Source organism: Polypterus senegalus, chromosome 15 (assembly GCF_016835505.1).
Source record: "Polypterus senegalus isolate Bchr_013 chromosome 15, ASM1683550v1, whole genome shotgun sequence".
NCBI classification, from domain to species: Eukaryota; Metazoa; Chordata; class Cladistia; order Polypteriformes; family Polypteridae; genus Polypterus; species Polypterus senegalus.
Window position 1 is genome coordinate 30,979,357 of NC_053168.1, and position 17,100 is coordinate 30,996,456.

The 17,100-nt window shown below is 37.2% G+C and overlaps 1 protein-coding gene across 2 annotated transcripts in view; it reads left to right on the forward strand.

Moving 5' to 3' along the window:
- Positions 1–17,100, forward strand: part of zgc:63863 (uncharacterized protein LOC393372 homolog) — an 87,000-nt gene that overhangs the window by 46,002 nt on the left and 23,898 nt on the right. For both annotated transcript variants that reach the window (XM_039736929.1, XM_039736930.1), the window contains one exon: positions 4,362–4,503. In XM_039736929.1, the coding sequence (XP_039592863.1) occupies positions 4,362–4,503 (142 nt within the window). The remainder of the gene's footprint in view (positions 1–4,361; positions 4,504–17,100) is intronic.

A 17,100-nucleotide genomic window follows, 5' to 3' on the forward strand; every position in this document is an offset into this window, starting at 1 on the left:
TAAGCTATTAAAATATAGGCGTTACACTGGTTTGAAAGAGAAATGCATGCTGATAGAATATCTCAAATGTATTGCAAGGCTTGTCAAGCTTTTTGTTACAGTAGTGCCAGTGCCCAGTGCTACAGGTAATGTCATAAACCATAGCAAAAATAAAAAGATGCATCTTTTCCTTGTACCAGTTGAGCAAATGCCACATGTTTGCATATGTTTAAGATTAAACTGTCTAGTGATTTGTTATAAATTGGTTAATTTTGGTATTTAACAGGCTGGCTAATGTTCACTAAGTTTGTTAGCAACCCAAGTTGGAAATTTACAGCATTGATTCTCAAAGTTTTGCTTTGTAGACCACCTATGGCCTGCCAGCATAAATCAGAGAAAAATAAAATCTGTAGGATTCCAGACCATGATACGCCCAGTCCCTCTGGGCATTCTACCTAACATAAATGAAACAGTCCTCTTTGGATTTAGGGTTCTCACGGAAGGGCTTGATGATGATGATGGTCACGTAGACTTCTTCCTTTTAATCCGTCCATCATTGTTGGAGCATCATGAAGCTTTGAGTAGGTGGAGGTGGCGAGGCCACCACCACAAAGAAACCGGAAAAAGAAACAGAAAAGAGAGTAGGGGTCAGTACCGATTTTAGAGCCACCATGAATAGTTGTTATGATGAATTGAACATACAGAGTATCAGGATTAAGTTAAATTACGATTAAAATGAAGTTATAAAAGGCCATGTTAAAGTAATGTGTTTTCAGCAGTGTTTTAAAGTGCTCTACTGTATCAGCCTGGCGAATTCCTATTGGCAGGCTATTCCAGATTTAGGTGCATAACAGCAGAAGGCCCTCACCACTTCTTTTAAGTTTTGTTCTTGGAATTCTAAGGAGACACTCATTTGAGGATCTGAGGTTACGATTTGGAATATAAGGTGTCAGACATTCCGATATATAAGATGGGGCTAGATTATTTAAGGCTTTATAAACCATAAGCAGAATTTTAAAGTCAATTCTGAATGACACAGGTAACCAGTGTAGTGACATCAAAACTGGAGAGATGTGTTCTGATTTTCTTTTCCTAGTTAGGATTCTAGCAGCTGCATTCTGCACTAGTTGCAAGCGATTTATATCTTTTTTGGGTAGTCCTGAGAGGAGTGCGTTACAGTAATCTAGTCGACTGAAAACAAACGCGTGAATTAATTTCTCAGCATCTTTCAGTGATAAAAGAGGTCTAACTTTACTTATGTTTCTTAAGTGAAAAATGCTGTCCTAATGATCTGATTAATATGTGATTTAAAATTCAGATTACAGTCAACAATCACCCCTAAGCTTTTTACCTCCGTCTTGACTTTTAATCCTAATGTATCCAGTTTATTTCTAATAGCCTCATTGTATCCATTATTGCTGATCACTAAAATTTCAGTTTTCTCTTTATTTAACTTGAGAAAATTGGTGGTCTGTAAGGTGATCGTCATCGCATTGTATCAAAGCAAAGTGACTTTTAAATTGCTCAGCTACATCAGTCCATTCTATACTTAATTAGGTATTTATTTATAACAGCCAGGCTGCTGTATGACATCTATGCTACAAAATTAACTTGTGTCACTGAGGAATAGCTATAAAAGCAATCACCATATGGCACACCATTCATCTTGCTTGTGGACGGTCACAATTTTTACTTCAAAGTTGTTCCTTCCTGCTATGCACATGCTTGTTGTGATTGCCTTCTCTCTCTCTTTTTTTTTTTTTTCGCTCAATATGTCTTAAGCTCTGGTGTTCTCCAGTTTATTGAACCAGCCTTTCTTTAAATTCACTTTGATGTCAGCTTGAATGCACACTTTTGGTCAGTGCAATCCTTTTATAAGTTTGGTATTTTTCAAGTCGAAGTTATTTCTTCACAATCATGATGTATATTAGGTTGTCCCGTGATATTGCATTCTAAAGTGAAGTGCATTTTAGAAATTTAGAAAAATAACTAGCCCACACTTTTGTTTTTTAATGGAGCTAATCTGTACCTGGCTTCCATTGTGAAGAAAAGCCTTAAAAGTTACTAAATATATCCACTTTGAATAAGGAAAGTTTTTATTTATGAAAATCTGCCTTCCGTAAAATAATACATTTTATCACATGTTCTTGAAACTGTTTTCTTGAGGCAAGGATACATTTCTTGATCGCTTCTGTACTTGCAGCAGGTCCCATGCCATGGTTGGAGTTATGACAATAAGTCTAAACTGCGCTGTATTGTATTTTTAATAAAGGCCTTATATTTTTGAAAGATTCAAGCCACCTGTACATTTCACTATTTGTAGCATGCTGTGCATGCACATGATAAAAATGTAGTTGGAGATGAAAAAGGCAGTGTGTGTTAGAGCAGATTAAAGCACCACAAACCAATTAGCACATTTTTTGAATGCATAATGAGCTGTTCTTAGTGAGGATATCATAATAAAAGAACCGAGGACAACAATTTTGACTGATGCCAATCAGTCTGAAAAAATTTGGGGAGAACATGCAAACTCCATGTAGAACCTGACAATTTGAGGCAGGAATGACAGCTCTGTGCTACCACTCTGTGCCTATGTTAAAACATCTATACTAACCTTACTGAAATTCAAACTTGATTAAACTTGGGTGAATTGGAGTTACTAAAGTTGCCCTAGTTTTGTGTGTGTGTGTGTGTGTGTGTGTTCACCCCATGATGGACTGTTGCCCCATGACCCTGCCCTAGATAAGCAGGTTAGGAAGATGGACAGATCATTATTGTTATTGTGCCTATAGTGGAGAAAAATATATGAAGAGATTAATGAGTGGAAGATACAGAAGACCACCATTCTTATTATTGTTAAGCAGCATGGTGATGCACTGGTTGCACTGCTGCCTTGCAGTGAAGGAGACTGAGATTCATCTCTCGGGTGTTCCCTTCGTGGAGTCTGCATCTTCTCCCTTGGTGCTCTGGTTTCCTCCCGCGGTCAAAACAATTGCTGGTTAGGGGGATTTTGTGTGTGTTTGCCCTGTGAGAGACTGGCACCCTGTCTGGGAATTGCCTTCCCTAGATAAGTGGGTTAGAAAGATGGATGGATGCCTATAATTTCACCTCGAAATTCTCTCTCACTGAAGTGCACGCCTGCAATATTGAAACATTGGCACCATGCAATATTTTTGCAAAATGGCAAAGAAACCTTCTGTATAGTGAAAGTACATAAGCGATCGTTAGTGTGGCATTTTCAGTTATTATTGCCTAATTGTCTACAGAATAGAGACAGAAATTCACACATAGACATCGGCACTCATTGTAAATAAGAGTGCTTGGTAATGACTTTCCAAGGAGAGTCCACCCCTCTGGCCCTGAAAGCTGCTGCTGAGGAAGACTAGTGTTTAAAATGGCTAAATCTAATTACAGTAGTTTGCTTTTTGTTTTGTTTTTTGGGATATATTCAATATGTTTTAAGTCTTTTCTTTAAAATGAGACACTGGTACCCATTAGTTGTATTAGAAAATGTAAGACTAGGTATTTTTTAAATTGTATAAAATATTTGATATTATGAATGCAATTTCAAGTTGCAAACCAATATATACCATATTTGTGAAAAAATAACGGGGAAAAAATGACTTGGAAAAATACTGAACTTGTCCTGTAGCAACAGACAGCCGGTGACGTTGCACCCCTTGTGCTGCATCAGTGCTGTTAGGCTGTCTACTATTATATAATCTGTATGTTCGAAGGATTATTATGGGTAGCTGCCTGAAATCCAGGTCTTTGAAATATAAATCCATCAACATTGCATTCGATTGGAATGTTTTTGTTTTATATTTTTACAAGAATACCTTTAATAAAATAAATGTGGTAGATTGTATTGCAGAAGTTCTTCATTGCTCTGAAACACTTTGACTACCACTGACTTACCTGAAACGTGCTTTCTTTGGTTTGGCTTAAATACAGTACTGTTTTTGCAAATGTTTTTTTTCCCAGTTAAAAGAAAAACGAATCTATGTCTTGCTTAATTTGCAATATTTTTCTGCTATGGTTGCTTTCAATCTACTATATTAAATATATATATAAGTAAAATGACTTTTGCCAAATATGGTTATGTTTATGTTGGTTTCTGTTATTGTTGGGTAACCCTGTTGATTTGATAAACTACAATTTTTTATTATTATTTTTTGAGTACTCCAGTACCCTGTATTTAATATTGGATTAGACCTGAAAATGTTTAGTGTCAAAAATTTGCAATAATACTGTACATGAAGAAGGCAAATACTTTTTCATGTCACTGTATAGACTAAATAATACAGAAGTAAGAGTCTCATAATTAATGAGTACAATGTCAAATTATTTAAAGGTTTTATACCCTTTTTTCAACTCCTTAGGGCAGAAGTTGGCACAATTTTTGCTTTAAGCTGGCTGATTACCTGGTATGGACATGTTCTCACAGATTTCCGTCATGTTCTTCGGCTATATGATTTCTTCTTGGCTTCCCATCCCCTAATGGCTATTTACTTTGCAGCAGTGGTAAACGTTTTATTTTTCTTTTTTTCTCTAATTGTATTTAATATGTTTGATGTTACTTAGTAATTTGGTAATAAGTGGTAATGTTTCTTAACTGTATTTGATTCACAATGTTAAATATTAATTTATTTTTGTATGCTGGACACAGTGCTAAAAAAATCAAGAAATGAACACAACATAATTTAACGTGTTTTAGTTATTTTGTGTTAGACAAAAGTAAAATGTCTTTTGGTACTTACTGTTATTTACAGTTCATATGAGAAAGTGCAACCCACACTTGGCTTGTTGATTGCTTTTTGGTGTCAGTAGATGGTGGCAGCTAGTCAGCACTGAATTCTGACGTCAAGTGTTTTCCTTTACACTTATGTTGCAATTTGCTGTATTCACATTCTATGTGAATTTACCATTTGTGATATCTTCCTTTCCCATGTTGTTCTGTATACACAAAGTTCCAGACTCCATTTTGAGGACTGCAAAAGCCTCCATTCAATTTTTTTGTCCCTGGTGAGAATTTTGTCAGCAGGTTTTACAGAGAGAATGCAGCATCACATTAAATCGATTCACAAAGAACACAAATTTCAAACATAGACTTTGTAAAAATAAAGTACAACCGTAAACATAATATTTATGGTATAACATAATAATATTCTGTATATCACACATATCAAATTAAACCAATATTAAGACATGACTAATGATTGATACAAATAGTAACTGTTCATCCCAAGTTTTAAACCTGTGATTGTTAATTAAAAAAGATTATTTAGAGGATCAATCGCAGTTGGGATGAAGTAGTATTTCAATTGGTTGATTTTTATCCTTAAAACCCTTGAACCTGTGTCTTGTCGACAACAAGTAAAACTGAGAATGTACTGGTTGAGACCTTTCTGACAGCATACACTCTACTTTCCGTATTTAACAGATCTTTCAGATTTGCCTCTTCAGCCCTTATTTTACTGCTTCATTTTACAATTTGATTTATTCTGTTTTTGTTTCAGACATTAAGATTTCTAAACCAGGCCAGTCGAACATAAGTAAACACAGACTCAATACAAGATTTATAAAAAAACTAGCCATGGTACCTGTTGCAAACAGGTAACAGAATAATTACAAAAAAAATATGTTATCTGTAGCCCTACATGTACCTTCTGTGCCTTTTTTCCATATTTGTGTGTGTGTGAACACTTCTTCATTGGTGCTCCCACTCTTGAGCATGTTCTTGTAAGCCCTAAATTTCATACTCTTCCATTAATTGCAAGTCATTTTTCTCGCCTCCTGTCTGATTTTATACCTGCCATCTTTGAAGGCAACTTTCTCTGTGTTGCTCATAAATCTTTTCTCCTCTTCATGCGTCTCACACTCGCACCTCCTCTTTTGTCTTTTTTGTTGCGTCACCAAAACTGACCAATCACTCCAAAGGCTGACTAATTGGATTGTTTAGAGATGCTGGACACACAGACCTTAGCATTTTATTAAATAATAGATTGATGTCATGGTAGGATTCCCACTAAAAAGTTCAACTTACTTAGACAGTAGAGGCACTGCTGTCTGTTTTTGCAGATGGTTTCCACATTTTCATTAGAAGTTGACTTTGAGACTATGATTGTCCATAGATATTTATAACTTTCAACAATTTCCGCTGCCTGGTATTTGATGATTGTTTCTTGTGAGTGAATGGTGTCTCTTCTAAAATCAGTTATTAGTTTTTTGGTTTTTGTAATGTTTAGTCGTAGAAAAAACAGCAAAATCATCTACCATTGCTTGATCATAGCCAATTTAATTCTCATTAAGTAGACTTACAATCACCAAGTTATCAGTAAATTTTAGGATAAACCTATTTTCACATTTACTGCAACAACCATTAGTGCATAGAATGTACAAAAGAGGTGAATTAACACACCTCTGTGGATATTCTGTGAATGAGGACAGTATATCAGACATATAAACATTTACTTTCACTCGTTGAGTCCTGTCTACCGGCCACCCTACCAAATTGAAGTCCAAATTAAAATTTTGAATAAGTCTGTCTTGAAGAATGGTGAATTGGATGGTACTAAAAGATGATGCAAAGTCTACAAACAAGGACCTTGTGTGAGTACTGATGCCCTCCAATTGATTATACAACAGTTAATGCAAAGTGACAATGGCATCCTCTGTCCCTTTATTAGACTGGTAGGCAAACTGAAATTGATCTAATAAACCCCTTTTCTCTGTGAGCTTCCTCTTTAAAAGTTTCTGAATTGATTTCATAACCAGTGATTTCAAAGCCACTGGTCTAAAGTCAGCTAAAGTTTTAGGGTTTTTGTTTTTGGCTACTGTAATTTCTGTACATTATTTACATAGCTTTGGAACCTTCTGCTGTTCTAATGACTACATAAAAGATATATGAGGGGGAAGCCAAAAATAACCAGAATCTGTAAATGGCACACAATATAGACTTAGTTGTGAATTTCACCGCTAGGTATAGCATACTTACAGTATTCTGTGAAAGTCTGCCAAGTGGTGTTGCTCTGTATTGTTCATACGCCATTCTGTGTTGGTTTTTCTTGGAGCTTATAAAACGTATTCTGCAATTTTTGTGATGGGTGATCATAAAGAACAGCAAGTCTGCGTAAAATCTCTAAGAGAAAACACCTGCTGAAACTATATTGATGCTTGAAACTGCTTTTAAAGATGAAGCTTTAAGTAAAACACAGGTCTACAAGTGGTTTTCACATTTCAAATGAGGGGAAATGTCACTTGAAGACCAACCAAGATCTGGCCAACCTTCCACAATAAGGAATGACAAAAATCTTGAAAAAGTTTTCAATGCAATTCACAAAGATTGTCGTTGGACTATTTATGAGATTTCAGAATTGACTTGTGTGTCCTGGAGTTCTTGCCACCTTTCCTACTCACCTGATCTTGCTTCATGAGACTTTTTCTTGTTCCTGCATATGTAAAAAGAACTCATAGCAAAGTGTTTTTGTACCGTGGAGGAAGTCAAAGAAAAATCTCTGCTGGCCTTGGACAAAGTTTCTCTTCAGCAATTCCAAAAATGATTCCACCAGTGGGAAAACCATTGAGACAGTGCATTCATTCACATGGAGAGAATTTTAAAGGAAACTAAAGTTCCACTGAGTAAAAATTATTAAAACAGTTTTTTTCAATTCTGGTTATTTTTGGTTTCCCCCTTGTACTTTGCACAAGATTTCAAAAGCCTTCCACTGAAATGGTTTGGCGCATGTCTTTTTTTTTAATTTTCTAAAAATGTCCACATTTTCCCTAAACTGAAACCATTTGCTTCAAGCATTGCACTTGCTCAGTGTCTCAAGTTATAAGTAGCATTCCTTAAACCTTTTGTTTAAATCAAAGTTGGAGTTAAAACCAGAAACCTCTACATGGTTATTATTTTTTGACTAATGCTGGGCAGCTAAGGTTTTAATACCTTAAGTCTGATAGGTGAGCCTCTCTTCTGTTTGCAAGGTGCAAAACACTCATGTTTGTTATTCTTCATTGCTGCATTACATGCATTTTACTGGCTCTGTGCGCTCACTTTTAAAATCGCTTCTGTAACCCCAATGTCCTTGATGCTGACAATCTTAACAGAAGAACATTCATTGGTCAGAATGGAGAACATGCTCTGGCATTTCTGGGCTATCATTTTATGCAGATGATACAACTTCATCAGAGCTTTCTCAGCTCACAACCTGCTAAAATGCAACTTACTCCTTCCCAGTCCACAGTGCCTGCCCATGTGACTAAATACAAAATCAAATGTGTTTGAATCCCTGTCACATTACACAAGTGCCCTCATGGGAGCAAGTCACTGTCTGCCTCCAACTTGCTAAGATTATGTAGATGAAAGTTACAACTGAAAATCACTGGAAATGTTGTCTAATGTGATGTGGTCTTTACTGTACACGGAACAAAGAGCATGATAAACATTTTAGCTGGGCCAAAATGCAGCCATTGGCCAGGTGATGGGAATCAACCAACCTCAGCAACTCATATGTTACTGTGTTGTTTCAAGCCTGGAAGTAGGAGTATTGTGTGTGTGTGTGGGTTCATGATTTCTGAAGTTTTGGCATTTAGGTGAGGTAATTTCCTGAAGTACTTGCTATAAACGTTCTGAGGATGCAAAGTCCCAACCACTCTCAACCCCCAGTAATGATTCATTTATTGATTGATGCATCCGCTTGGCGGGGGGAAATGGAAAAACAATATATTGCTGGGTTGCACCTTTAATAGGAAAATTTGTAACATTCTTAAACAAATGTTTTGCTTTCTTATGTTTCCTTTTTTTTTTTTTTACAAAAGATCACCCTGTTTTGAGCTGATGTCTCTTTGTATTTTAGAAATGCTATACGGTCTTTGGGCTAAATTAATGCATTTTATATATGTTAAATGAATGTTGTGTATAAAATAGGGATGCACCGAAATGAAAATTCTGGGCCGAAAACGAAACCGAAATTTTTGGATGCACTTGGCCGAAAACCGATACCGAAACCGAAAATGGCTTCATTAAAAACATGTTTAAAATATTTTCTTTTGTTTGTATTAAAAACTACAAATTAATTAAGCAATCAAACTTTTATTGATAATAAATAACAGTAATAAGGCTGTTTAACAATAACAAAACTAAATAAAATTTCTTTCTGTAACAAAATTGTGCAAAAAAAATGCTAGCTGCTTTTTTACTTCAATTTTAAATTACTGTACCAAACAATAGTGCACAAACAGAAGAAAAATAAATAAATCCAACCTCTTACTGTAAACAACATAACTATACACACTAAATTGGTCTGCTTTTAATTTAAGCAAAAGAAGCAGGTTTATCTTTATGAACAAAAGTTTTTCAGTTTTCTGGCTGAAGACACAGTTCCTCTTCTCATGAAGAACATACTGCACTGAATAAAATCACTCAGTCTGTGCTAGCTTTTAGTGCCTTTACGAATTGTGCAAAATATTACCTGCATTAAACGTTTACTTCAATTTTAAATTACTGTGCAAAACAACATTGCAATAACAGAATAAATAAATCAAACCTTTAACTGTAAACAACATCAAATTAGGCTGCTTTTATTTTAGCAAAAGTGGCAGATTTCTCTTTATGAACAAAAGTTGTTCAGCTTTCTGGCTGGAGAGACGATTTCTGTTCTCATCAAGAACATGAGATGCTGTACTGAATAATCTCTCACTATCTGTGCTGGTGCTTGGGGCAGATAAGTACTTGCGCGCAGTCCATGCAAGCAAAGGAAAGCGAGCTTTGTTCGCGCGCCAGTAAGTCAAGTGGATTGTCACTTCTGCCAATGGGTAGTTCAGCTAGATAGGTTGCTGCTACTTGTGAGGCTGCGCTTGCTCTTACACCGCTGTGGGTTGGGACGCTTTCCTGTAAAATTTCGTCAAACATATCAGAAAGCGAAGGAATGTGCCTCATCACTTGTATGCGTGACCGTTTCTCAGGCACAGTTTGCTCTGTTCTCCCCGTCGCGACTTGTGCTTCACCAGAGGTTTAAAGAGCCGTAAGCTCTGTTTGCACCATTTCGCGTACATCCTGCCTTTTCTCATCGTCAAAGTAATGGTCTTTAAAGCGTGGATCTAATATTGTTGCAATGCCGTAAAGAGGGTTGGACTCAATGTCTTGGAAGCGTTTGTTAACAGCCTCCAGTAGAGTTTTTTTAGCTGTTTTTACGCCATGATCTGTTTCGCCTCTTTTCCAAGCAGGCGCTTCAGTGCTGCGATCAGTGGAATAACTTCAGCAACAGACGCTTGAGCTGAGCTTATTTTGGTTAACTGTTCGAACGGGGCGAGAAGAGAGACAATGTTTTCCACCAACATCCACTGATGTGCACTCAAAGTTGCTGACAGGTCGTGATCTGTCATGTATGCAGCTAAAACCCGCTTCTGTTCAAGTAATCCTTGCAACATATAGTATGTACTGTTCCAGCGAGTGGCCACGACTGAAAACGGCTGGTCATCTAAAGCAATGAATTCCATTACTTTCTCTGTTATGTCACGTGCTTTAGCACTGTCATTTGCAAATTTCTTAATTTTTTCGAAAAATGTGGCAACCGAGGGTGTTGATGTGCTAGTTGGCTTAGTTTTAACCAACGTTGTTTGACGGTATTCCTCAAATTCAATTGCGTGTCTTGACTTAAGGTGGTGTATTAAACCTGTAGTCGAAAATGTCTTTGCTGTTGAACCCCCTCTTGAAACTTTTGCAGAGCAAATGTTGCATATTGCAACTTTGCTGTCCTCATCTGAAACTTTGAAGTGCTTCCAAACCGCCGACATACTCCGTGTTTGATGCGTAATGACAGCCTTGAGCGAGGCGGGAGGATGGGAGAGGCGTGGCGACAATTTCGGTTTTTATTTTCGGCGTTTTCTTACGTTTCGGCCGAAACCGATAATGCTATTTCGGCCGAAAATTTTCGGCGGCCGAAATTTCGGTGCATCCCTAGTATAAAATATATATCATGTAAATGTGTTATGGCTTAGGGCTTTGCATATTTCAGTGGACATGCAGTGAGCACTGCTACTCAAAGTAGCTGGCTTTCCTTTCATTTTTCAAAGGGCTGCTTCACAGTCTGCGTAAATGCTTTTCTTCTGCTCCTCAAATGCATCCATGTGTCTTTTGCAGTACATGGAGTTTATTTGTATATCCCCAAACTATATGAGGTCTGTGCTTCGAACTTTGTGGTGAAGATACAAGCAATAGGTGTCATTCACACAGCCACTGATTATCTCATTCATCTTGATAAACCTCTTAAGCTTTGCTGCCAACAGAACAGTGTTATGTTTAACTCAGGAAAATCTTGACAGATATTCTTATGCATGTACAGTGCATCCAGATTTTTAATAAATTTGCAAAAACCTCAAGTAAACTTTTTTTCACGTTGTTATTATGGGGTGTTGTGTGTAGAATTCTGAGGAAAAAAATGAATTTAATCCATTTTGGAATAAGGCTGTAACGTAACAAAATGTGGAAAAAGTGATGCGCTGTGAATACTTTCCGGATGCACTGTATGTGTGAGGTGGCATACTAGACTTGTGTTTGTTTCTTTTCTCTGTTCTTTTTGAAATGTGCAAGGGTTTTAAGGGTTTGTCTCTCAGCCAGATAACTTTTTCCAGTTACTAAACAGTCTCAGTGACAGTGGGTTCTCCCTGCCTCCTAACAAACCCAGGTGTTACGGTCATTAACACATAGACGTATTGCAACAGTTAAAACATGAAAAATCCTTAATCCCATTAAAGGTGCAGCTTATCCCTGCAGCATTAGGTGCTGGGCAGGAATCTAATCTGGATGGCATACCTGTTCATTGTTAAATACACTCATGCACATGCAAACACAGGGCTAATTTAAAGTGCCTGGTTAACTTAGTAAAAATGTCTTTGGGACATGGAAACAGAACAAGGATAACCCACATTAACATGTAGAGAATATGAAAATTCCACACAAAATATTGGTTAAATGCAGGACCGGAATCTGGGACTCTGTGTCCATGAGGTAGAGTTCTAACCACTGTCCATTGCATCTCCCACACACACAGAATATGGCCTGATATTAAGGCTGAATCTCGTAAAGTATAGTGTAACAAGTACTTAGACTTTATATTATTATTATTATTATTAAGCTTTGACCACAGCATAACAATGATTAACCTTACTGTACCTTTTAAATATAGCAATGCCCTTATTATGTAAGTATGGTCATTTAGTCTATTCCAACAATTGAACTTTATAATGTAGTATATAATTCCAAAAGAACAATATATTGAACACAAATATAATCAGTCACCCAAGCTGGCTGGCTCAGATAAAATATTCATTTTGTGACTATTGTATTTTTGTAATTAGGTATGTAGCAGACAATGAAGACTTTAGGAGTTGAAAGATTACATTTGAAAGTGCAGTGTTGAAATTGTCAGAGTAGTATGAATATTATTTTCCTTTGTTCTTTCTTTCCTACTTCTTTTCTTTCTGTTGTGTTTGAAACTTGTGCATTGAATCTTATCATTGCAACACCAGCAACAATTGCAATTTAAAATATTTGCTCCAGTGCTAATAAGGAAAATCAGCGCATGACTACATCGTAGATAAAATAACGTTTTGATAATGTCAATTGTCCATTATATATTTCTATTTTTGTTGTAAAATATATACTGCTCAAAAAATTAAGGAAACAATTAATCATCACAGTCTTAACACCAAGTCAGTTAACCTTCAGGGATATCAGTCTGTCCAGTTAGGAAGCATAAGCAACTATGAATCAACTTCACCTGCTTTGGTGAAAAGTCAAAGTGACAGTAGGTGCACTGGAGAGGCAACCGTAAGACAAACCCAAAAAAGGGAATGGTTTTGCAAGTGGTGGCCACAGACATTTGCTCTCTCCTTATCCTTCCTGATTGATTGTTCTCTAGTTTTGCTTTTTGCTAGTGTCCTTGTCACTGCTGGTAGCATGAGGTGGTATCTACAGCTGATTAAGGTTGCACAGATAGTGTACCTTTTCCAAGGCGGCACATCCATATGTGCCATCATAAGAAGGTTTTGCTGTGTGTCACAGCACAGTCTTAAGAGCACGGAGGAGATACCAGGAGATAGGCTGTTACATGAGGAGAGCTGGAGAGGTCCGTAGAGGGCATCACACCAGCAGCAGGACCCTTATCTACTCCTTTGTGCAAAGAGCACGGCCAGAGCCCTACTAAATGACCTCCTGCTGGCTGCTGGTGTGCATGTTTTTTACCAAATTGTCAGAAATAGACTCCATGAGGGCCTGACGTCCTCTAGTGGGACCTGTGGTCGCAGCTCATCACCGCGTAGCTTGATTGGTGTTTGCCAGAGAACACCAAAATTGGCAGCTCTGCCATTGGCGCCCCGTTCTCTTCATAGATTTGAGCAGGTTCACACTGAGCACATATGACAGTCATGAAAGAGTCTGGAGATGTTGTGATGAATGTTATTCAGCCTGCAGTATCATCCAGCATGATGGTTTGACAGTCGGTCAGTGATTGTCTGGGGAGACATATCATTGGAGATGCCACATGCTAGGCAACAGTACCCAGGCAGCTGTTAGGTACCATGATGAAATCATCAGAGCCATTGTTAGACCTTATGCTGGAGCAATGGGCCCTGGGTTCCTCCTGGTGCAGGACAATACCTGGTCTCATTTGGCCAGAGTGTGTATATATTTCCTGGATGTCGAAGGCATTGATGCCACTGACTGACCCACACATTCCCCAAACCTGTGTCTAATTGAGGACCTCTTGGATGTTATGTATCAGTGCAGTAGATACCACGAAGTAGTGCCACAGACTGTCCAGGAGCTCGCTGATGCCCTGATCCAGGTCTGAGAGGAGAACCCCCAGCACGACATCCTCATAGACAAGTGGTGGGCCATACCCATTACTGAGTCACATTATGAGTAGCCGTGATGAAATTCACGCAATTTAGATCACCTTGTGATTTCATTTTTTGACTTGATTTTTGGTGTGATGTTGAATCCAGCCCTCAATGGGTTAGTGATTTGGTTTCCATTGATTCATGTTGCATTATTTTGTTGTCAACAAATTACACAATATTACTCAATAAAGATTTTTCTCTTGAATATTGCATTCATTCATTGAGATCCACTGTGTGCTTTAAGTGTTCTTTTAATTTTTTGAGAAGTGTATTTTGAAAACCTTAGGTCTGAGAATAATGTCCTTCATTGTATTTTTTTCATTACAACTTAGTCTGAGAATAGAAACTACTTTTGAATACCGGGGACAATTAAATGATTTGGATAACTACAGGTTTCTCTAACTTTATCCTTTGACTCTACAGTAATCTCTGATGTTATAGTGGAAAACGTTGCTCGACTACATACATTTGTGTCAGGAAGTGGTGAAGACAATCTGTAATGTATCTAGTAATTTGACCACCTCATATAGTCTAATTTTATGCAGATTCACATTAGAGTCTATGTGTGTGTGTTTATTTTATTTAATATACCTACAGTATGTATATTTCTTTTCTCTTAAAAATGTTTAATGTGTGTCTTTTTTGTTTTTGTTTTTTTTTGTTTTTTTTTTAAATGTCTCATTTTTTGCTGCTGTTTGGATGTCATATCAGAGGTATCATGCATTTACTTTTTTGTCTTGTGGTTTACAAATAACATTTTTTTATTCATTTGTATGAAGAAAATGTATGCATGTGTAGTGCTTTGCATTCACTCTGTAGGTTTACAATTGGATAGCAGCATGGTAGGTAGAGCTAGCAGATATGGTGCCCAATCCTCTTTTGATTAGATTCTCTTGTGATGAAATGAAATCGAGTGATTGTGTTTGAGTTTACATTTTTTCAGTGGTTACTTTGTGTTCTGTTCCCATTTGGGTGTATTGGGTTTTCAAAACTCTTCTAGCGTGTTTGTTTGAGTTTGCTTTGCAAAGGACTACAAGTTTTGCTTTGCTTGCTGTCTGATTTAGCAAGACAAATATTAATATTACAATGTATAATTACGTGTACAATTGGCATTAGTGCTGATCCAAAAATGAAAAAAACAAAAAATAAATAAATAAACTGAAAGGATATAGGTTTAATTACATTTAGGATTCAATAATTTATGCAGTATAATTTATCATTTAATGTATAGTATTAAATAACATGAAAGAACAAACTCTCTCATATCTTGTGTACAATAAGAGCGTGACTCAGGCGCCGCCGCAAATGGCAGCCTTTCCAGCAGCTCTCGATCACGATCGCAGGGTTGCCCACACTTTTTCAGCTTACGAGCTACTTTTAAAATGACCAGGTCGAAATGATCTACCTACATTAAAAATGCTATATATATATATATATATATATATATATATAATATACACATACACACTGAGTATACTTTATACATAAAATATATGTTGTTGTACCTTGCATAACTGAATAACCTTTATGGCACAATAACAATTCAGTACATTTATGGTCACTACAGTATTTGGATTTAATAATCTTCATGTGGGAAAAGGCTGACTCGCATAAATAAGTAGAGCCGAATAATGCAGTCAAGGAGCTTTTGAATTCAGCCAAGTAAAAAATGACGGCTGTCTGATTAATTGCGATTTTAGTTCTCTCTCCTTTTCTTTTTCAGATTGCTTTTTGGAAGGAAGTCAGTTTCGTAGTTTTTATGAACAGTTCGAAAGTGCCTTTCCACATTTTCCTTCTTAGGAATAGCAATGATAGATTGACAGATCAGACAAACGCACTTCAATTTTGACATTCTGAGAAAAAAATCCTCTTCCAATTCCACATCCAGCCCATACCCTCCCCAAACAATTTTTTTTTAAATCCCTTCTTTAGTTGATATAAATTGGAAGGCTAACTAGATCACTTAAGATAGCTGGAGTTTTGCAGTAGTTCGCACGTTTGATCGTGCGTGCGGGATGACCAGTGTGTTAGAAAAGAAGAGATCTCAGACTGGCCACCCTGTATGTGAATCAAGTTGCAAGTGCCATAAGGAGGGTATATGATAGACTAACGTTTAAAAAAATATTTTTGGAATGTAACGCGATCTACCTGCACTACCTTTGCGATCGACGCATTGGGCACACTGATCTATCGTGTGCATTGCATCCATCAACCATGGAGCTGTGATTCCCATTTGAAATGTGGAGCTGTTTTCTGCTGGGGTTTTGTAAACACTAGGTTGAATGCTTCATTATCATATTATAATACAAATATATTAAATGTGACATCACGTATGAGTAGCACAAACATATTATAATACAAATATATTAAATGTGTTCTGTTTTGTTCTATCAAATGGATAACCGAGAGTCTAATAAGTAGTCCTAATTTTATTATGTTTTGTTGAAAGGCAGGATCTCTTACTACTGAATTGTTACATTATGCTACAGAGAGCCTTCTATTAATGTAATGTTCAAGTACATTTTTTAAACATCTCCCTACCACTTTTACAAAGATTGTGCTGTACAGAAAATGTCTGCACTAAAATTTTTTTGATGAACCTTTTTTTGGAGCTTTTTGCATTGTACAGAAATCAACGCTAGAAATATCTTGATTAAACATTCACATTAGACCATGACCAGAAATGAGTCTTTTTTTCAGGGTCTAAATACTTCTAACACTACTTTAAGCCCTAATCAAACCTTATTATTGCTTTTCCAATATGACATGGCACTATTTAGTAATAAAAACTACATCTTTGAACATAAGTAAAACAAGCAACTATACACTCTGTGAGACTTGCCCGGACACCACCAGTCAGAGACCACATCTTTATAAAAGTCACACGTTTATTATTCATTAAATAAACACAGGAATAAAGTCCACAATGCACACAGCAACTAATCTCCCCAATAAACCTTCTTTTCGTCAGTCTTTTAGCCGCCAATCTCCTCCTGGGAGCTTCGTCCTACTCCCTCTCCCGACTCTAGCTCCCCGATTGCTGGAAGGCGGCCCCTTTTATTCCTGCCCGGATGTGCTCCAGGTGGCTGATGACGTCCTTCTGGAGCACTTCCTGGTGTGGCGGAAGTGCTGCCCTTTGCACCTGAAGCACTCCGGGCGCCCCTGGCCGGTTCCTCCGCCATCTTGCAGAGTGTGGCGGAAGTAACTATTTCCAGGTCC